The sequence below is a fragment of the Vidua chalybeata genome, chromosome 7 (assembly GCF_026979565.1).
Source record: "Vidua chalybeata isolate OUT-0048 chromosome 7, bVidCha1 merged haplotype, whole genome shotgun sequence".
Taxonomy (NCBI): Eukaryota; Metazoa; Chordata; class Aves; order Passeriformes; family Viduidae; genus Vidua; species Vidua chalybeata.
Genome location: NC_071536.1, coordinates 14,618,673 through 14,641,058, shown reverse-complemented (window position 1 = coordinate 14,641,058; position 22,386 = coordinate 14,618,673). Strand labels below are relative to the sequence as shown.

The 22,386-nt window shown below is 39.7% G+C and overlaps 1 protein-coding gene across 5 annotated transcripts in view; it reads left to right on the top strand.

Moving 5' to 3' along the window:
- The first annotated feature begins 6,215 nt into the window (after positions 1–6,215).
- Positions 6,216–22,386, top strand: part of NBEAL1 (neurobeachin like 1) — a 79,848-nt gene continuing 63,677 nt past the window's right edge. For 3 of the 5 annotated variants that reach the window (XM_053948081.1, XM_053948078.1, XM_053948082.1), the window contains exons 1-2: positions 6,457–7,021; positions 21,907–21,998. In XM_053948081.1, the coding sequence (XP_053804056.1) occupies positions 6,971–7,021; positions 21,907–21,998 (143 nt within the window). In that variant the 5' untranslated portion in view covers positions 6,457–6,970. Of the gene's footprint in view, positions 6,241–6,278; positions 6,298–6,456; positions 7,022–21,906; positions 21,999–22,386 lie in introns of those variants that run through there. The other 2 variants (XM_053948079.1, XM_053948080.1) reach the window with 2 other exon arrangements.

The window sequence follows — 22,386 nt, the reverse complement described above, 5'->3', positions numbered from 1 at the left end:
CACTTTCTCCAAATGCTCACAAAAACTTGTCAAAAGGCTGCTAACAGGATACTTTCAGCCTGAAATAATGCTAACAGTTGCTTCCCACTTTCAGAGTCCCAAAGGGACATCCACCATTCTCTAGTACTAGAGAAAGGAAGACAGCAGTAATGATCTGCACATCCTATAGAAAATGGATATAAGGGCTTTGCTAGTCTTAGGGCTCACTAGAAGTGTCCCTATGGACCCTTGCAGTCTTTGGATTGCTTTGTACAACCTAGGCAAAACCCAGTCAGCTTTCAAATACTTTCCAGTGTGATTGGGAGTACTTCTATTTTATAGCAGATGGCTTTCTTTGAGGGCTGCTCCTGTGACACCACCACAGACCCCTCAGACCTGCATGCCTTCCTCAGCTCCTGATAAAGTGGAAACCAGCTGCTGGATGCTCTATGAATGTCCCAACTACACAGGCCATCAATACTTCCTGAAGGTGGAATCTCTCCTGACTGCCAGCCCTGTGTGGGTTTCAATGTAAAAAAAAAAAACACCACCACCACCAACAAAACTTTCAGATCTTAGAGAAAAAATTCTTCATTTATCATTATGAAAATTCCAAACTCCACCTGTAATTGAGCCCATGGGCTAACTCCACGCTTGAATTGATTAAAGGATCATCTTGAGTTGCCCCATAAAAGCAATGGCCATCACAGATGTATTTCTTCTGTGAGTACACTGATAAGCTGACAGCAAACAGTATCATCATGGAAATACTGCATACAGCTGTGACACTGGATGGCTTAAGACAGAGCAAAGCATTTACAGTATTTACCAAGTTAATTAATAAAAGTTATTTCTAGCAATTACTATTTTAAATGCTACAGATAGCAAAATAAATCTTTCAGTTGCTTATTCACTCCATGATTAATAAACACCCAACAAACAAACAGTCCTGGTGCCCAATAGTTCCTGCTACCATTTGGCATTAAATCCAGATTTCTGCACAGGACTGAACTGCTTCTACTTCCAGCTCAAGGCCTACACTGTGCTCTTTTGTTTAGCCAGGACCTCACACCATTTGGAAGCATGAACTCATGTTGACCCTCCACAGCACAGAAGTAGTTGGTTTCCCTAGGGCCTGGGGTTAGGAACCAAAAGAGAGACCCATTATATTAAAGATTCTACAACCAGTTCAGTGTGCAAGTGGGCCCCCACCAGTCTCTCACATACTCTAACACCACACTGTTTACACTCCACTGCAGAATCTTTAAAACTCCATTTCAAGTTTTACAACAGTAGCCATCATTCAGGTCTCTATACCCTTTCTGTGCTCAGGAGTTAGGCTAGCCAAGTCCCTGGGATATTCACAAGGGCACACCTTTGGTTTCACATCCCACTAAAAAGCAGGCAGTGTGTTTGCAACCAACATCTAACTTTTGGGAGGCTGTGGTACTAATATTTGTGTTTGCAACCAACATCTAACTTTTGGGAGGCTGTGGTACTAATATTTTGCAACCCCACCTCTAGTCAAAGTTAGAGCTTTCCTAAGCAAATTTTCCCTTAGTTACTTCCCTTCATTTGCCTTCTTCCCCAAAGAGAAGTTAGGCTCCAAGTTGCTATAGCAGACATTCTTGAGACAGCCTTACCCCCCTCAGCTAAGAGGGAATTAAATTCAAACAGATCAAGAGAGACTACTAACCCCTACGCATCCTTCAGTCTTGGTTGCTGCTATGTTGTTTTTTTCCTGACACACTGATTGCTTTCAGGAATCATACTGCAGATCCATACTGCTGAGCACTGCAACATAGTGAAATAATTCATTAAATACCCTCTTAACTAAAGCAGAATGATTTGAAGTGCAGTATGGTAACTTCACTGATCCCTGGCACTGAGATTGTACAGAAAAGGATGGCTTACTTTAAGTGAGAAGTCAGTTTGGTGAAGGAAGAAGAACAATTTTATGATGCAATCTTGTGCAGTAACAACTGGTGCCTTCATGCATCTGCAAAAGAAAGACAGCTGTAGCACAAATCTACATGTCAGCTCTTGCATAGCTAATCTAGATGACAGCAGAGGAGAGGGACAGTCCTAAGACTCAGCTCTCATCTTGAATTTTCGCTGTTTGTTGAAGAACCGAGGCAGATCAAAGCATATAAACACCTACTATCTATTTAGTCTAAAAGGGTCTTTAAGAGGTACCCCCTCAAGAACATTCCTAGCACAGCTGCAAACTTAAGGGAGCCCATACTACTAAAAAGGGAGCAGAAGAGATTAAGTCAGTGCCTGAGCCTTTGAGAACTGTGGAGTCATTATACTGAAGGCCCCCTATGGAAACAAGCCGAAAGGACAGGCAAGGACAAAAATACTCACCAGGGTCCCAGGCTACCCTGGGGTAAATTCCTTTCTGAATTTAAGTCTGGTGAATGGCTTAACCCGCATATCTGAAAGCAGGGCAGGCAGGGGGACTTAATGCTATTAGTCAGACCATCACCTCCCAGCTTTAGCTGTGGCCAGTCTCCAACACTTTGAAAGAAAGTAACTAAAATCCCTAAATACCAGTTTATATGTCAAGGGGCAAACAAATCCTTCCCATTGTCAAATTTTATGAATAACTAACAAGCTCTGGATTACCTGCAGTACAAAGTGAATATAGTAACAGAAGGAAAATTAAACATTAGGTTTGCTGACATAACTAACAGAATAATTGCAAACTCATCTGGCAATCATAGCCAGAGAAATTCAAATCACCCTCAGCATAATGTCATCACAGAGACCTTGGAATCTTACAAGGATCAGCTTGCCTCTTCCAATAGCCACACCACAACCCATTGCAAGTTATTTTGGCTTCAATGTCCAGAAACTAGCATCCAAAAAGTCTTATTTCCTTACATTCAGCAAAAGGTATTTTGATAACGAAAATTCTACATGCAACCATAAGGCCATTTGTTTACTTACACTGTAAAGATTACTCCTTGCTTCTGTGCAAGAGCCTATTTGTAAAAAAAAAGGTGTAATAATTGAGGGGCAGGTTCCTTTCTAAGCTAATTTCTACGTCCATTTCTATTCCAGGTCTTTATTGTTGGTAAACAAAGCATTAGCTTTAAGACATCAAGAAAAAGCTCAGCTAAAAGCTTTGCCATACATTCAGCTCAGCATGATTTCTGTTGGTCTGGGGCTTGGTTTCAGTAGAAGCCTTAGGGCCAAACAACAGGCCTGAGAATATCTAAAAGTCAAATGCAGAGTTTTGCCTGTTTCATTTGCATCCACAGAAAATAAGCATAATTTTGCAAAAGCAATATTATAAGGTATGTGGCTTTTCCTGCCACTTGAGCGGTTCCTGGACTCAAAGCTACAATCCAGTGTAGCCCATTTCTTTGTTAAATCTTTCCTCAACACAAAATTAATGCCTTCTTCTTATCCACACCCTTCTTTCTACCCATTCTGTTACCTGGACTGGCTGACAAACACGTTCACTACACAATAAAATGACTGAGTTATTAATTTATGGCTCCTGATGAGAGACATTAAAACCCACAAGTAATAAACAAAATATGAGAAATAACCACTGTTGTAAACAGTTACCACAAGACAGCAGTGAAGGGACAATGAAATACTAATGAACACTGCCTACCTGACTGTTTAAGGTCCATGAAATAATTGATATATAATTATGGAAGAGCAGGCAATGAAAAGTCTAACAATTATCTTACAGCTGAAGCAACCCATAAACACATTTTAAAGTACTCATCCATAGCTGGCAAAGCTTCTCTTTACACCTTCCTCCTTTCTTTGATTTCCATATCCTTTGCTGAGTATTCGTGTAGGTAACTACACTGAAGTATAAATTCATCTAGAATTATACTCCACCTGCAGAGACAAACCTGTAACCCACCCTTTTCCACTGACCTCTCCCATTTTTGCCCATATATCTATGTAAGAAAAAACTCATAGCAAATACTAAATACCTGCCTGTACAGGGAGAGACTCAACTTGACAAACACCCAGTGATGCAGACACCCTAAAGCCACCTCAACGACCTTACAGGGAGCTTCCTGGCTTAGGAAAACCTCTAGAAGGTCAGACCAGGAGACCACTCACCCTGAATGACACAGGAACAGACTGTTCTGTTGCAAATCACAAATGCTTTACTTTCCATCTAGAGCACCTATATAAAGCAACTGCCTACACAAGCAGCACTGATTGCCTAGGCCCACTAAAATAACTACATTGCTACAACTCCAGCAGAGTGGAAAATGGCTGCTTTATAGTCTGGGAGCATCTGAATTACGGGGGTGGCAGCACTTAGCCAGGGAGGAGTCTCCCATTTCTATCAGAGGATGGTTTTTTATTGCTTCATTGAAGGCTGTTGCAGGACTGGTGTGTGTAGGAGCAGCTGCTCTTACAGGAGTCAGTAATGCAAAAAGGCAGAGGGAGGATTGGGATTTTTACATGGCTTTGCTAGGGCCTGACTTCTTCAAAGGGAGCAAGCTGAAAGAAAAATTTGAAATAAGCTGTTGTTTAGTTTAGAAAAGGCTGCAAACAAATGTGATCAGAGTTTGTAACTCAAAAGATCTGCTAGAAAGAGCTTCCTTTTATCAAATTACTGCAGAAGGGCCTAATAGCAGTGGCTTGCAGTTGCTAGAAAGGTGATGCAGGTTGGCTGTTAGGGAGGAGATCCCAGCAGTAACTCAAGCATTGAGGTAAATCTCTCAGGGAGGAGGCAGGCTCTCTTTTTTTTCCTAGACACATTTCACCGAAGGGGGACCGGGGTTATTTAAGCTCAGCAGAGCCTGCCCTGGGGACAGAGCTAGACTTTAAGCTCCTATTTTTTTTTTTTTTCTTGATGGAAAAAATTATGTTATATCCTCAAGGCAGCAGAATATTGCGGCTAGCATCAAGTATCAGAGCACATGTATCACACAACTAAAAATAATTTACAGTCTCATTTTTGTCAGTGTCCCTCCATCCGTGCTAGGTACTATGTTTAGATATTGCAGTAAAAGATACTTCTACCACTCCCACAGTGGTGATCCATGTGAAACAATATTAAGCACAAATTAGCTCTTAAATTTCTCCGAAGAAACTTCACTGATATTCTAAAAACAAGACAGCTATGCAAAGGCCTGTTGCTGGAAGATATCTCAATCTGTCTTTGGGCTCCTGGTGATACTTATCCATCCCTAGAAAAAATTAATGTAGCAAACACTACATTGATATTGCACAGTCAATTCCTTTGCAAAGGATTTCCAAACCTTGTATTAAATCATTGCAAAGGTATGAAAATCCCCTGAAAGTAATCAACTGTGTAATGAGTGGCAATCCTTTATTGCATGAAGCTGTACGAACCCAAGTGAGGAGATGATCCAGTGGCAGAAGGACCAGGGCTGTGGCCAAAAGTTGCAGAATTCTGATTCTCCCAGCAAGCCAGAAAGATGTCCCATGCCTCCTTAAACCGCCTCCTCCCTGCTTTGGAGTCTGAAACAACATTAACTTCCAGCCTCACTTTCCAGGGGAGTAGGAGGACACGGAGGGAAGCCCATTCCCCAGGGAGTGCCCCGTGAGTGATGCCAAGAAGATCCTGTTATTGAAGGAGCAGGAGGAAAATCCTTCACTGGAGTGCGGTGCCTCGGCTGAGTCAGCACAGGCCGGTGTGCTCGGGCAGGGCCACTCGCAAGCGGAGGGATGTCTTTTTGCACTTGTCCTTTGGAAATCTAACTTTTTTGATAAACTCTAACTTTGGTTCCTTAGTCCTATGCAAACTCTGTATACAAGGGAGGGGGCTGCCTTACATGGGCAGCAGGCTGGCTGTATGGATATATCCATGCTCCACAGGCTATGCTGCTAGGCCTCTCCGGAACACAGGTAAAATACGTGTATGTGCTTCGTAACCTTTATTACTTATGAAGCAAAGCAGTGCGGAGGTTTTCTGAGCTCCTCAGGATGGGGATGCTGATTCTTTACGGGCACGCTCCAGGTGCGGCCGAGGGGCGCAGGCCCGCAGGGGCCGCCGGCTCTGCGGGTGAGGCGCCGCGGGCCGCGGGCCGCGGCTCGCCTCCTCCGCCGGGGCTCCTCCTCCGCCGGGGCTCCGCCGCTGCCCCCGCCCCGGCTGCCCCGGGCGGGCGCTGCCCCTGCCCGCTACCAAGATGGCGCCCGCGGCATCCCCGCCCCTCGGCGGCGGCCGGGGGCGTGTGCGGGAGCGCGGGTGGGGCGGCGATGTGGCGAGGCTCGGCCCCTCCTGCCCGGCCGCCACTCGCCGCGGCCCTGGTAGGCTGCGGGAGAGGCCGCGGGAGCGCGGCGGGAGCTGGGGGAAGCCGGGGCGCGGTAGGTGGCGGCGCGGGGCGGCCGGTCCCGGCCGGGAGCGGGCGGTGGCGCAGCGCGGGGCTCCTCCCGCGCCCCGCGGCTCTGCCCGGCAGCCGCTGGCCTGCGGGGCCCGCCGGGGGCCGGAGCGGCCGGGGCTCTGCCCGGGGGCCGGGGCAGAAGGGCGGTGGCAGCGGCTGTCACTGCCGGGCCGGGAGCGGCGGTACCCGGGGCTCCGGCGGCACCGCTCGGCAGCCCTGCTGCTTCCCCCCCTGCAAAAGCGAGAAAGCGCCACGAACACTAATCGCCAGACCTCTCCGTCACCGGGAATAGTGTCAGAGAGCAAAGCGGTGCGACCTGCCGCCGCCCGAGTCCCCAGGTTGTCTGCGGGCTTTAAGTGCGGATTTGTTTTCCTCCCTCCACCGAAGGCCTGAAGGGTATGTTTTCACTTTCAGAGATTAAAACCGAAGCGGCGCTGGCGAAGAACGGACATGCTTGACACTTGTCCGCAGTTGCTTGTGTTGCACTTCGTTGTTTACTCGAAAAGGAGAGACTGAGACTGTGTCACTTGGCGTCTTCTCGGGTTATGATATAACTGATAATAAAGCAAAATTGTGGGAAGAGCACCTGGGAACTGAGCATGGTAGGATCTTGAAGAGAAAAGTAGCTGGGATCGAAGGGAAGAGGAAGGGGAGGAATGGCATCCCGAGAGAGGCTGTATGAGCTTTGGATGCTTTACTGCAATAAGGTAAATATTTGTGTTTGTTTGCTTTTATCCTCTCTTGTTTGGTAGTCGGGTATTTAAATTGTAACAGCTTTTTTTCTTGGAAATTGCATAGACATTATTAGCTTCTGAAAGGATGTAATTGCACTTCTTGGACTATTTACAGCCTCATCCCATGGTTTGCTGTTCAGGTTGGTCTTTTTTATGCTTGAGATGAGAATTGCAGTGTTCGTGGGTCAGTTTAAGCAGTTATTGTGGCTATATATTGTAACTGTGAATGCATACATTTACATAATTCTTCATTTTGTAGCAATTAAGCTGTACTGGATTAATTTAATTCAGTGCTGCCTAGTATTTAGCTTTTTACTTACTGATTTCTGAACAGCTTCAGTTTTATTTAATTTTTTTTAACAAAACCCTTTCCAAAGAGCAGATTTATGAGGTTGCTCCAGAGTCTGCCTTTGCTGTCTATTGCCATAATATCTACATACTCCATTAGTAATGAATTTCCTTGACCTGGCAGAAATAATACAAAAATGCTGTCCTGCCTCCGTTTGCATTTTATAATGTAAAGCAATTAATGTGTTTAAAGCACATGTCCTAATTGCTGCTGGGTGTGCTGAGTATGTAGAGAAATTGGATTGCAGATTATTGGAATAGGTAGCTGTAAAATAAATAGCATACAAAAAAACAGCTGTAAAGGTGGAGGAAAGGACTGATCTACTGTCATACCGGAGTTCAGTGAAAAGGGTAGCTTTTGATGGCCTTATTCTCTGGTTTTGTTTTGCATTTTTGCAGTCTCATGCTTCGTTTGTATTTCAGTTTCTTTAAGTCTCCAATCCAGTAGGACATTAAGGGTACAACAGCCCTTCCCTTGTTCTTCCCACCTCATTTCTAGAGAATGCCCATCGCAAGAGCAGTAGAATGTGAGATGTTAAGTACAGACCATTTAACACAAGTGCACAAAGTACTTGTCTTAATTGTACTGTTTCCTAATTTCTGTGCAGCATTAATCCTCTACATGTTATTAAAGCTGGTGCAAGCGTAACAGTGCGGTATCAGTTCTTACTGCTCCCCGTCTGGGTGATCTGCTGGGTTGAACCTTTGCCTTTTAAACCACTGTAGTAATGATAATGGCAGTAGCAAGTGGAGTAGCACTGGAGAAGATGGATGTTTTGCCAGTGAGTTCATCGATGTGAGAGGAGCAAATGCACTTGGAATACACTCAGAGAATCCAGACTTGACTCAGCTTTGGGAGACACTAAGGCCGCAGAGATGAGCCAAGTTCTGAATTTCTTTGCTTGGCTCTTCTTTGGCTCTTTCCTCCCTTGTTGTTTAAAATATTCTTTTGTCTGTCCTGGACCTACTCTCCCTTTGCTGGAACCTTTCATTCAGATTGATTGTGTGCTATCCATCTCCATGTTGTTCACATGGCAGGAAGTTTGCATGAAGGAGTGCTATTTAAAATGTGTAGTTTAGATCACTTAGGGGATGTTCAGTTTCTTTATGGGAATGATGTGCCCACAGTCTACTCAGATCTCAGGTGGCAGAGGATGGGCTTTCTGAAAAAAATCTTTTCATCTATTTGGTCTCCTCATTAGTTATCAGTGACTTTCTTGGCCTTTTTATCTTTCAGACCCATATATTGAGGGCATGATTAAATGAATTTGTTTGTAGATAAGGGCTTGTTCCTAAGTAACAACGCATATATTTTAAAAATAAAATAGTGTCTTCAACATATGAGGGCAACTGGAGTGATACAGAAAAAGGGAGTCTTCACTTTTTCAAGAAGTGTTAGGCACAAACCAGTTTTTTTTCCTTATCTCTCAACTGGTCCAGGTTAAAATGGTATCTTATTCTGCTTGAGGCAGGCATCTAGAATTAGAGTATTAAGCCTGGTGAAGTTAAGAGCAGATCAAGAAGTTATGTCTCCATCTTGGGATGTAAAATGTGGGAAGCCTTAATATAAACTAGTTTATTTGGTCCACTTGGAAACATCTGTATATTGTGCTTTGTTCTTCTCAGAACATCTAGCAGAATGGGAAGGTGTAGCAATAATTACCAGTGACAGGATATAGTGGTTTAGAGAAAAGTTGTTTATACCTGGAACTGCCCAGTGAAGCTGTTGCACTGCAATGACTGTCCCTGAATGACATCCTGGGAAATAAAGCTAGGCAAATTCTTCAAACTAGAAAAATGGCTGGAGAGTTATAGTTGAGTAAGGTAGGAATTTATTGTGCCACAAATCCCAAACATGTGGCTTTAGCTTTTGCAGCCTTGTTAGCTACAGAAACAGTGAAATCCAAGCTACTCCTTTGTAATGCTTCCAGTTGTTGCTAATAGTCTTGTCTTTTTATAATCGGGTCCTTTATGATAATCTTTTAAATACAGCACCCTATGCTAAAGCAGCAAGGCTTTTCACGGCTTTCAAGTGCTACATAATGCTGTGTTACCATCTTACCATCAATCCTGGGTCATGACTCTTGTTCTTTGTGATCCCTTGACATCTCTGGCAGCATCAGGTGTCAGTTGCAACACTTAATTTTGTGCAAAGTAACGTTAGGAAGGCATTTCTCCATTTTCATTACCTTTTGTGCAGTTGAGGAATTTGAGATTTGGGCAGATTAGGTAGCATTAATCAGGGCCTTTGCAGGAGCAATCTTTGGAAGACACCATGTATAAGGTGGTTTAATTTTTCTGGTTTTTTTTTGTTGTTATTGTGGTGAGATTTTTTTGTTTGTGGTTTTAAAAATTTTTTTAAAATTTTTTTTTAGGATAATGTTTGAGTGTCTGCAAGAGTTTGGTTTTAGTTGGTATTCAGTTGCTGTCATCTAGTAGTTTCTAATCTAAGGGTGGGATTTGGTTTTTGGAATTTTTTTCTCCTTCTGTTTCCCTAAAAGCTACAGATTGCAACCTGCTGTTATAGATGAAAGTAGTAGCCACGTTTGATTTAGAGTACTTCTGATGTTGCACAGAAGCAGTTTAAAACTTCATTAGATTTAGTAAAATTTAGATTTGAGTCACTGGAATTGTTGCCACCATGTTGTATTATTCACAGTCTGTTTTTATCTTGAGTCTTTTTTGGTTTTGTTTTGTTTTTTTTTTTTTTTTTTTTTTTTTTTCGAATTGTTAAAGTTTCTGCAAAGAGTGTCTTGTTAAGGATGTAACTTTCTGATGATTTTCAGTTTCAAATGGTTTTAGTGGTTGGGGGATTTTTTCTGTTCAATGAACTGTTAATGTACAATGCCTTTACTCAAATATTGAAATGGATGTAAACTGCTATCTTCTCATCCAAATATTGGAATGAGCTTTTTAAGATAATTGAATTGTGTAGAATAGAAAGCAAAAATTTTTTCCAGTTGATTGCCATGTAAAAGCATTTGATAACCTACAGAGGAGCATGGAACACTTCTTCTATAAGTGCATATAGAGCAGATATCTGAAAATGCTTTACTAATGTAAGTGTACAGCAGGAGTAGAGCTCCATGAGGTAGACGAAAAGGACATGCTTTCATGTGTGTCTGTGACTTCTTTGGGTTTATGTGACAGAGGTAATCTACCAGTTTTGTCTTGTAACATTAGACTGTCATGGCTGCAATATTACTATGGTAGTATTGCTATTACTATTTTAATATTGGTTGATTAACCTTTTATTAGGTATTAATTATATATCAGTATAGAAAATTTATTTCTGTTTCATAGTCCTCTGAAGTAACCTCTGCTGCAGTTTCAAATTAAAGAGATTCAACCTCTGTCCTATCTGTAAGATTTTACGTATATGTAGTTCATCTCCAATTGTTCTGGTAGGTATTTCAGACTCAGACATAAAGGATGTCAGGGTTTCTGATATTTTGGATTTTATTTGGAAAGTGTTTTATATGGAGATTTTTCTAGTCTGTGAAAATAAGTGATCCTAGTTGCCTTCAAAAGGTGTTTCAAAGGCATTGATACAAGCACTTAAATGCCATATTCACATCAGTTTTCATGATACTACAGTGGTTCTGAGCTTTTTCTTACACTCTTGTCTTCAATATAGCCCTGATTTAATTTAAACACTGCCTTTTCCTGTGAGATGACACAATGATTTGAAGGGAAAGCTGTGAATGTTCTTCACTCAGTTTGGAGCCTGTGTTTCTCATTTTCGAGAGGGAGCATTCAGCCTCAGTGTCATTGATACAGTCGGGACTCTGTGTTAGCTATCATAATGATCTGGTCTTCACTAATGCAGAGAACTGAGACAGTCACATCCCTTGCTGTGTTAAGAGCAGCAGACCTGTGCATAAGCTGTTATCTCAAATGTGCTTTCTTACCTTGTGCTCTATCTCTCATTTGTTTTTAAAAAATCTGATTGTATTGAGATAAATGTTGTAGTTTTCTCTCTGGCACAGTGAGGGATATCTATATATTATAAATAACTTCTCATTTAATATTGTAACATTGTTTCTCAGAGAAATGTGCCTTTAGCCAAATTATGCTTTGTTGTGGTGACAAGCATGTAATTCAACAAGAGTATGATAATCATTCACATTGAATTGTAAGCCCCATGTGAAACACTGACCATTGCATCCCAAATGTGATCTCATCCTGACTTGGCTTGCCCTTGTCTTCCTTCTTGAGCAGTTGCTGATTTGTCAGTGATGCAGATCACATTGCTACATATTGCCTTAGATTTGATAAAGAAGTATTCAGCTTACAGTTAGATGAATGTTTGAGCAAACCAAATGCTCAGTAAAAGTAGTTTTTCATAATTCACTGTCATGTAAATTCATGCTTCTGCTGAAACTAGTGAGTAAAGTCTTGTAAGATATCTTTTCTGGAGTGTTTTGCATAAATTTCTGCATTCCTAGGGAGTGTAACTTGTAGAAGATCATGTCACAAGTCACTTGTGGCCTTGTGGTGGCAAAAATATCTTTGTTCTGTCTCTATTCAAGAGGCCGAACTAAGAATGGAGAGAGATAAACAACAGTTGGTCTTCAATTCTGAATTAACTGCTATTTAAAGAGAATGTCTCCTAGTCCAAGAACTAACATAATTCTGATATTTACAAATATAGAACTTCTCATATAAATAGCTGACATCAGTATGTGTCTCTTGAGTGGCTGTTTCCTTCCTTAATTAGGGGCCAGGGTGACCTTGTGCTGGTAGTTGTTCACACACAGAACAGAGACAATGCAAATGCAGATTCATGTTGCAGTGAGGCAGCAGATAAATCTAAATATGCAAAGATGTAAGAAAACCGTAAGTTTTTACAAGCTACAAAGAGATTATTGTTGCTTATTCTGTAATATATGTGGCAGTACATCTATGTAGCGGCTACTACTGAATAATGTAGAGTCTGAGGTTTGTCCATGTTTTTGATTCAGGGTTTTAGTGGTGTCCAACACTGAGGTTAGAATTTCCACATGTCTATGGGTTTGTGGATCAGTGCTTTACAGAATCAGTAAGAAACATTCAGTTCTGAACATGCCAACAAATAATAATTCTGATCAAGCTTTTATTGATACTAAAGAATTGAATGTCTCTGAAATTGAATGATATGTCACAAAGCTATAAACACAGGCTTCTGGTTTTATGTGTTGATGCTCTAATATAGAGCAAAATTAACAAACCCTGGGTCTTTGTGTGTGTCTGAGTTATGGCTCTTTTAACTTGCTCAGCTGGGCAGATCTGGGGATGGTGTGTGTCCTGATAAAAGAATACTTCCAAATCAAACTCAAATATGTAGCATGTTTGTGCTGATTTCTGAAATGAGAGAAAGGCTTGCTAGCTGCTCATTGAACAGCATTGGAGCTTAAGGCCTGAATCCAAAGTAGATACTGCTAAAATATTTACAGGCTTCAGAAAGGTTAAACAGCTGCTGTAGAAGAGAGAAGAGCTTCTCTAATTACTGAGCTTTTCTTGCTGAAAGAATTATATGTGAGTAGGGGAACAAACATGAAAACATGCACATCTCAACAGTACAGATAAGCACCTTTAAAAAACCACCAATTTGCTCAAGTCTAACTTTTCCAATTTATCTTCTACTAAATGGGAGGCTGCAATGGAGGACGATGGGAGATGCGATAGGGAACACCAAGAAATGAAAACTGTATTTGTTTATTCTCATAAACCCTGTCTTCAGTTTGGTATCTCAGGCTTCTCCAAGTATCTGCAAATGTAAATATTAGCTGTGAGTTCTCTGTGCTGGTAAGATGTTTGTGCATGTTGATGCATTCTCTGATATTTAAAGCATAATCCAATTTATGATTGAGGTTTACACTTGCCTTTAGTAAGCAATGGGAATAAGTGATATTAAATACATTGTGGGTGGGTAAAGCTCTTGGGAGTAAAGCAGGGCATTGAAAACAAGTGAGTTATTTACAGAAATCTGGCTCTAGTTAATTGTGCTGATCATTTAAAAACTGAACCAGCGGAAGTGCAGTGGATGCCAAACAGCATTTGGGCAAGTAACCCATATTCTGCTATGCCATAGTTTTTGAGGGTTTTTTTTTTTAGTGTGTTTGAGTGTTTTGAGGTGGTTTTTTTTTTTTTGTGTGTGTGCTTTTGAAAAGTGGATTTGGGATTTTTAAATGATACCCCTTCAGTCTATACATGAATTATACCTTTAGTGTATAGTTCAGCTTCAGATGCTAAAGTAAGGCCAGGTGAAACTGTGGAGGCAAAACCAAATAGTTAAATCCATAGCTCAAGATACAGAAATTGGTTTTAGTTTAGTCTGGTATAATCACATGACACTTAGAAACAAACACAGATTTTTTTTGCTAAGCTGTACTCCAGTTCTCAAGCTTTATCTGCTGGAAGACATGGCCAGACAATGCTTAGCTGTTGATATGGTGAAATAGGCTGATGTTTTACTGTTTTAGCACCATCCTGCTTCCTTTCTGTCCATGATAAACTTGTATTGTCCCTTGCACTATATTGAAAGTTAGAAACTCAGTGGGGCAAAAGCTGACTTTGTGTGTGTTGGTGCTAAAATTCAGCCTTTTTCTCATGTAAAATAATGGCATAATTTGGAGTTTATAAACAATTAAGAGTTAAAGCCTTGTATAAGGTATAGTTTGAATTTTCATTAAATTTAGGCTAATCTTGACACTGTAGACTTATGACATAATGTTATTTTAGTTACCTTTGAATTATTTAGGATGCTTCTTGTTCTTCTTAAAATACAGCTTCCAGTTGGTTCACTAGGTCAAATTTGATGGGAAAATAGAATGTTAATAGAATGTAATTTGTTACAGTGTGGTAATTTCCTGATAAGTGCTCTGTGTGGTGGACTCCAGAAGGCTGAAATAGGGTATACCAACTTGTACATGGGGCTCGCCTAGTGGCACTTTCTGTCAAATGTAAAGACATGAAAATCTGAGTTCACATTAATTAGATTCATCCCATGGATGGCATCAGCCACATGCCAATTTCAAGCTACAAGGCTGTAGTTGTATCATCATTCAAAAACAACAGCAACCATAAAAAAGGCAAGAGAAAGAAAATGAGAGGATCTATTTCTATTTTAGTAAGAAAATTCTTTCATTTTGGTTTTCTAGTTTTGTTGGAGATCTGAAGTAAAAAGGAAAATGAATAAAAGTGTTTGGATTATCTTTAACTTATGGCAATACTAGAAGATTAAAAATATTTTTTGTTTTGAAATGGGAAGAAAAACAATAAACTTGACTTTAAAGTTTGTGAGCTAAATTTTATCACGATTGGCAGCTATAGGCTTATTTTGGTATAAATCCCTATGCTAAAGAGAATTTTTAGCTTGTCCCAAAATAGTTGTTTCTATCATGATTCACTGCACCTTCCATTTATAAAACAAAGCATCACCACTCCATCCCTTTTTGCTTTTAATTCTGGAAATGCAACAGAATGCTTGTGTGAATGTTGAAAACAGGGATTTTTAGTTACTTGCCAAGAGCTTTTCTTCTTTTGGATCCACTGATTCAAAAATCAGTATTTTGGTTATAATGGAAAGTTGAGCCCAAAGGTGATTCCTTAATCGATTAGAATTGATTGATTGAGTTTATCAAGGCAGTTATGCCAGTTTACAATGGTTTATCATTAAGTCTTTTACTAATTCTAACTGCGGTGTTGCTGCTATAACAAAGCTTTTCATATTTTGTTTTGGCATTTTATATGAAAGGTTCACAAAATGTATAAGCGCTGTGTCATGTTGCAAAGTAAAGGCTGCTAGGAGTTCTCATGCTGGAAATGCAGCCTTTTATGTCTGAAAGTGTGAAGAGGAAAGAGCTCCCTTAACACAAATCTTCTAATTCCCAGATGAATAGTTTCTTTCAAACAGTGTTGAGAAATGTTCTGCAATTCTGCATTATGCAGACTACTTCAGTTAATTTAATGATGAGTAAACTCACCAGTGATCTAAAGGCAATGTTTCATCTTTAGTTTCCTAATATGACATTTTGTAAGTCTAATTCAACCTTGACACCAAAAGATTGTTCTTATTTTAAATAAAATGCTTGGGGATGGGGGATTACTTATGATAACACCAATGCCAGTGAGATTTTATGGTTGTGCTCTAAGCTGAAATCCACTTTGAAGGTTGACTGAGAGCTAGCACAGGAGTCAGACCCGGCTGGCTGTTTGATGGCTGCATGTTAAATTTAACGACTTCAAACAACTGCCTTGTCCAACAAGTTGGGCTTGTCTGATGTTGGACTCTGAACTGCCCTGCAGGGAATTTTTGCCTTTAGAGCATGGAATGTGACCCTGCAAAGAGCCTCGGGTGGATCCAGCTTTTGTTTTTAGCAACTAATACTTCCTGAATGCATCTATAAAAACCTACTGAGCTTTGCCCTTCCAGTTCTTTGCCTGAAGCCTTAGTAGAAATGGAAGTTACTACTAAATCTAAAATAAACCCTTTATATAAATACATAAGGGAATATATTTCCTAGCTGTAAGACTAATACTACCTGTCTTCTTAATGAATATAAAAAATGTTATACTGGTTCAAACATTTCTCGTGACCTTCTTGCACAGACTGAAAAATGAGTGTATTAGAACATTTTCATAATTCATTTAATCAGTTTTCATAGAGACTAGAAAAGGCTCTTGTAATTTCCAGACAATTTAGTGTATCAAAGACAAGAGCCTGTCCCAGGCTAGTGTAAATTTTGGCTGTAGTTTCTTTTCACTTCATTGCCTTAGAGAAGCCTGTGTGTCTGAAGGGCATCAGAGCAGATCCCCACTGGGCTATGGGCTTTGCCTCAGCGTGGTTCAGTGCTGAAGGTGGTGAATTGGGAGCTTGTTTCCCAGCTCCACTACGTGTAAGAACAGCCTTGCTGGAGTTTATACATCCATATTACAAGTGCTAACACTCTATGGGAATCTTCATCATTGTTTGGCAGAGTTCAGTCACGGTATCGCAGTGCCTACTGGGGACCAAAAAAAACCCTCTGGCTGTTTTGTGGGAGATGGGTTTAGTTTGTTATGGTTTGGAGTGGTTTTTGAGGTTATTTTCAGTACCTGTTAGAAACACTCCACTGCTCAGTCCTGGCAGTGTTTTTTTTAAAGTGTAAAGAGCTAGAGCAACTCTTATTGTGCTGAGAGGATCTTAGGGAAATGGAGGCCTGAAGGGTGGTGTGTCATTGTGCTACTTGGGTTATTTGTTTGGTTTTTTAATGAAAACCAGAGGTATTTAGGGAAGGGAAGGAACAAGGAAGAGTTTTCACTTTCGGCTGCTCTGAGCTACATTTGATTTAATAGGCACAAAGGGCTTACTTTGCTTTAGTGCATGTGAGTGACTGCTACAGCACTTTGAAAGGCTTTCATTACAATGGGCTGGGCACAGAGGCCAAAGCATAGCCTCTGCAAACTTGGGGCTATCAGCAAAAGAACTTCTATACTCCTGGGCTCTTTATTTTTCAGGGTTTTTTTCATAGATTTTCACTTTTCTTACAATGACACCTTTAAGATAGCCTTTTAAAAACTCTAGTTGTTTCTGTTTATCACTATGAAGAAAAATGGCTGACTTAAGTTATAGTTTACCTTCTTGGAGTTCAAACCATGGGGAAATTATCTTCCAGAAGTTTTAAGGCATGCAGTTTCTATATGTGAATTATTATTCAAATAAGTTACATAAATTTGTCCTGCACAAAAGCTAGGCAGGTTTCAGGTAAATAAATTAAAAACTTAGGCTTGTAACTTAGATGACTTTAAGGTTTCAGAAAGCATTTCTTATCTTGTAGTAATTGGAAAGTTGTAACTGATTAAAGGTATTTTATTAACATGTAGACGCTTCTTCCTGCTTTTACTGCTGCTGCATCAATCAAAAATATCTTTCTTGATTTCTTGCTGTTCGCACAGGAAATGTCTGCAGAGTGTGTGTGGTGGGGCTGGAAAAGAATACCAATCCTCACATTGGTTTATCACAATTTAGCCTTGTGGTGTATTACCAAAGCATACGTTGCTTTGTAAACTGTGCTTTAAAAGTGCATCTTCAAGCAGCACCACAGAAAACAATTTGGAGCTGTTTTCTGACATACAGCCTCCAGCTGCCTCTCTGCAGAATGATAACAAAAGTGTAATTTTCAAAGAGGAGAAATACATTCCATAGTTTTTGCTGCTTCTGCTGGTAGCAAGGCTTCTGAGTATTTATGATGCTTTATTCTGGTGTTCTACTGCTTCCTTAGGAGGACCACGGATGTAATGTAATAGCTCACAATTTATAGTGAATCAGGTGGAACTGAGCTTGCAGTTCTATGATTTGTTGCCCTCAGTAGCAGCATGGATCCCATGGGATGCTCTCTTCTGACATCTAGTAACACAGATATTTGTCATATTGCAACACGTACTGGCTTGGAAAGTTGATCTGGCATTGGAGAACACAAATGTATTCATGTTAAATTAAGGTTGTGTTCTGCTGTTAATATGGTTTACCACTTCTGTCGTGGGACAGTAGAGGATTGTTGAAAAGGTGAGTGGGGGGAGGACTTAACAGAAATACATTCTTTTTCGTTTTTCATTCCACCAAATTTAAACTCCAGATTAAGTGGGAGCAGCTGACCTCAAGAAAAAGTTCAGTTCAAGGTAAAGATGCTGGGTGGGATAATTGCATTATACATAAAATCACAGTGTAAACAAAACAGCTGATACCTGTTATTACTGCCTGGTTTTATTATGAACTTGGAATATTAAACCACTGTAAAAAGACTCTGTTTCTCCTAAACTATGATGCTTTTGGTTTGGAAGAATGCAAGATGCATCTGACTCACATAGGCCGGCCTTCAGAAAGGTTGTATATATTTAGCTGTGTTTTAGGACATTTATATATACTTTGCCAAGGGTAACATTTACCATTTTCAGTTTCCTTTCCTAAAACTGCTTCAGTAAAATCTAGATTTTCTTGCAGCTTTCAACAGGAGATTGGTGCCTAGGATCTGGAATGATTGCTGCTAATAAAGAAAAAAGAAAACCTGGCTCAGATTTGAAGTTTGAAAACTGTTTATAGCTTCTGTTTCTAACATTATTATAATGAAATATCTTAATTGTAGCCCATTTGCTAAATATTTTGTCACTTTTTCCTGGATTGAACTTCTGCTTCACAAGTCTTCATTTTTGTTCATTTCTGGAAAAGGAGGCATGTCTCTGTTAGCTGGTGTATAATGGAGATCCATTTATTGGTGTTTCTCATGTTGCTAAGTGATCTAGTTTACTTTTTTGCCTTCATGGTTTAAAAAAAAAATTGTCCAAGAGGTTTTGAGTTAGTGGTGTTGCTTGGATGGAAATCTCTAGATTTGACTCTGAGTTAGCTATTGCATAAACTGTTTTCTCCTGGCACATACCAGTGGTGCTACCTGGTACTTTGATATAAAATCTGATTATTTAAAAAACTTGGAATATTACATTATTAATTGGCAGGGGATTGAGGTGGAAGGGAGTTGGGTTGAGTAGTGTGCTGCAGGGAATCATCAAACAGTACAGCAGTCCTTAGTTTTCATCAGGAGTAGGAGGAGTTCTAGCGGCAAAGCAAATTGAGCAGTATGTGCTCTACAGGTAGGCAAAAACTTCTGTTTCATAACATGTGGTTTACTCTTGCCATCTGTATAAGTGCTATTCCTTGCATATTTTGTCTGCCAGTGTTCTGTTATTCCCAGTCTGTACTGATAGCTTTGCAAAGGCATTGGAGTTCAAAGATAAAGAAGCTTGAAACTCATTTAGGCTGTATTATTAAAAAGGAGCAAGCAGGCATTTAATATAATTTTGTCTTTTGCCCTACCCTTCCCCTTTTCTCATCCTTGACTTTTGTTAAAGCAATTTTAAGTCAGATAATGTTGTTATTTGCACATCTTCTTTCATGGTAACCAAGAAAAACAGGTTTTCTGCACAAGTTTGCTGTTAGCAATTAGGAATGAGCCTAATGCTCAGCACACCTGTCTGTTATTTCCCTCAAAACATCCATGTCATATATATTTACCATAGAAAGGATAAAACCTTTACCAGGTTTGTTGCTCTGTCAACAAACAGTTTTAATTTGGGAATATGAATAGAATCAATCTAGTATTTCTTGTTGGATTTCAAGGAGAAGTTTCTCATGCCAGTGAAGAAGCAGTTTGGTGAACAGGGAAAATGTCTCTTAAGGTCAGTTTTTGCACACGTATATGGCCATTATAATCAGAGGTATGGACACATGGATATGGCAACATTTCTGTTCATTACATTTCTGTAGCTGCTTTGTCCTTTGTAGCCTGAGCTCTGTTGTTATTACTAAAATGGTATCCTGGTTTCCCTTGACTTTATGATCCTGAGAAATAGTTTGCTTGTAGCTAAAATTACTTGCTATGAAATACAAGAAAGTTAAGCTTTAAACATGTGAACATTTTTGAAAAGCTGGGCTGTCTGAAGACAGTGTCTTCTACTACTTCTGCATTCTTTTAGGCAAGTCTTCTTGTCTAACTTCTGGGTTGATTTTCAATATGTTTGCTGTCTGAATCTGAGAAATGTGTATTCTATACTCACCTACTTGTGATAATCCAACAAACTCTGTAGCTTAAACGAGTAGCTTGGAAATCTTGACATTATTCTTTATCTCAACCACTTCCTCCATTCTGTGTTTTGCAATTCCATGTTGAGGAAAATTGGTAGGTGTGTTTGAGAAGTTAACCATTTGGTAGTTCAGTGCATATTAAACATGAGAACAAGGCTACGTTACACTTTCAGAACATAGTGCTGTTTTGACAAATTTTTAACAGAAAAAGGGAGTGATTACTTAAATAATTGAAAAGTGAATAAAAGCAGAGATAAGGAGAAGAAAGATTATGAAGGAGGGAGAGTTTAGGAATTAAGCAGAAGGGGAAATAAGACAATTAGGAAAAGTGAATAAGAAAATGCTGTAAAGTCAGTGGAAGCAAATAATCAGATAAGAAATGTATCTAGCTGAGGGTTTTATTTGGCACTGAACACATTTATTTGGTACCTGAACACATTCTATATATAATTAATAGTGATAGTGAAGTAAATTGTGTCTGGATGTTTCTGACACTTCTTGCTTGAGTTGAGGGTGGTTTCTGGGGACACAGAGGAGGGTAAAGTCTAGAATGAGGAGGGGGTTCCCGTGCTTCATAACTCCTGTACTTGCTGTGGAAAGATTCTCTGAGAAGAGCTTTGCACCACTTGAGGTTCTGGATTTATGATTTTACTTTATTCTGTCATTGTTTGTTTGTTTTGGTTGTGTGTTTTTTTTAAAACTTTTTGTTTGATTTTTTTTTTTTCCCCTGTGGAGGGCTCTTTCATAGGTAGCTATTTACACTGACAGGACTCTGTCAGTCTTTCTTGGTGACTCTTTCTTTTGCACTGACATTGCTGCAGAAGAGCATGTGTTAGAGATATTCACTGTTTGCTCTTCAATCTTAACTCTACAGAGAAACATTATCTTATTTGGGAACATCTGTGGTAATATAAAGGCAACAAACAAAAGGGAGGAGATATAGAAGAGGGAAAAGGATAAAAATGTTTTCAACTTCTGCAAAATGTTATAAATTGTGGAGTGGATTCAGAAATCATTTGTAATCTCAAATACTTCTGGCAAAAAATTTAAAACTTTTGAAAATTATTTTTGGTGTAGAATATGGGACTATGTGCATGTGTGTTAGTGGACAAGACTGCACAGTCCTGGCAGGGGAGTAAGTTAGCTATGGGCTGGCAACTTGTTTTTGAAAATTAAGCAGCTTGATTTCTAAAGTAAGACTACCTCAAACGTCTATTTTGAAAGAATTTCCCTGTGTAGTTTGCAGTGGTCTAATATCTGTTCTAGTTCCTGGGACAGTGTCTAGCCCCAAGGACTGCTGGTCACAAACAGTCTTTGTGCTCTACTAGGAACAACTAGGAAGCTTAAATATAATTTTCTAGCTGTTTAATAGCTATCTAATAGGCAAGTCATAGTTTCTACATTGTCTTTCTGAACACCATCTGTCTCTAATCTGTTATCTGCCATATTGACCTATGAGTGAAGCAAAAAGGAAATTATTTTGTGATTAGGATTGCTGTTAGGGTTCTTATTTAATTTTATGAGCCATAAGGAGTATTGTGTACTAGTATCTATGGTATCAAGACTAGACCACATTCTACTAAGTTTGTAAAGCTGGTATGGATGACTCTGGAGAATAAGTTAAGATTGTTTATGAGGGGAAAAGCTAAAATGCTTTGGTTGACACTGGTGCTAAGAAGAGGAGATGTATAAACTAATGAATAGAGCAAAAATGTCCCATCAGCACAATGTGGCTGAAAATTTCAAAGTACCCAGTGGTTGTTTTTTCTTTTGGTTCTAAAAAATATGTATTCCCTCCTTTATCCCAGTTGAAATGCATTAAATAAAAACTTTTTATTTGAGGCAATACTACAGAGTTGTTGATAGATGACCTTGAGTGCAATAGTGGCTAATGTTGTCTTCTTTTTTACAGAAAGATCCAGATTACCTGAAGCTCTGGTTGGATAGTTTTGTGTCTAGCTATGAACAGTTTCTGGATGTGGACTTTGAGAAGCTGCCAACGAGGTATGTAGAATTACAGACCTGTTCTTTTTTCCTGATATCTGAAACAGACCTGGCTGAGAGCTCAGTCCTGTTCAATGGCAGTGCTGCCTTTAAACAAAAGTTTGTTTAGTTGTCAAGTGGCACTCCCATTCATTTGAAGGTCAGTTTGGGCTGGGAATGATGAAACTAGGCAAATACTTGTATTTGCATTGTATTAGGAAATTGGCATGAGTACTTCTTGTTCTTGCTCATAGAAATATAATTGTTATTCCTTGTGTTCCTCATAATTATTTGATAGTAAACACAGATAGTAGTGTTTACTATCTGCATCAGCAGTGACAGAAGAGAAGCAAGATGTAGGTAAAGAATTTGTAATTTTATTTCAGGGATTACTTTAAGATTAAGGGTG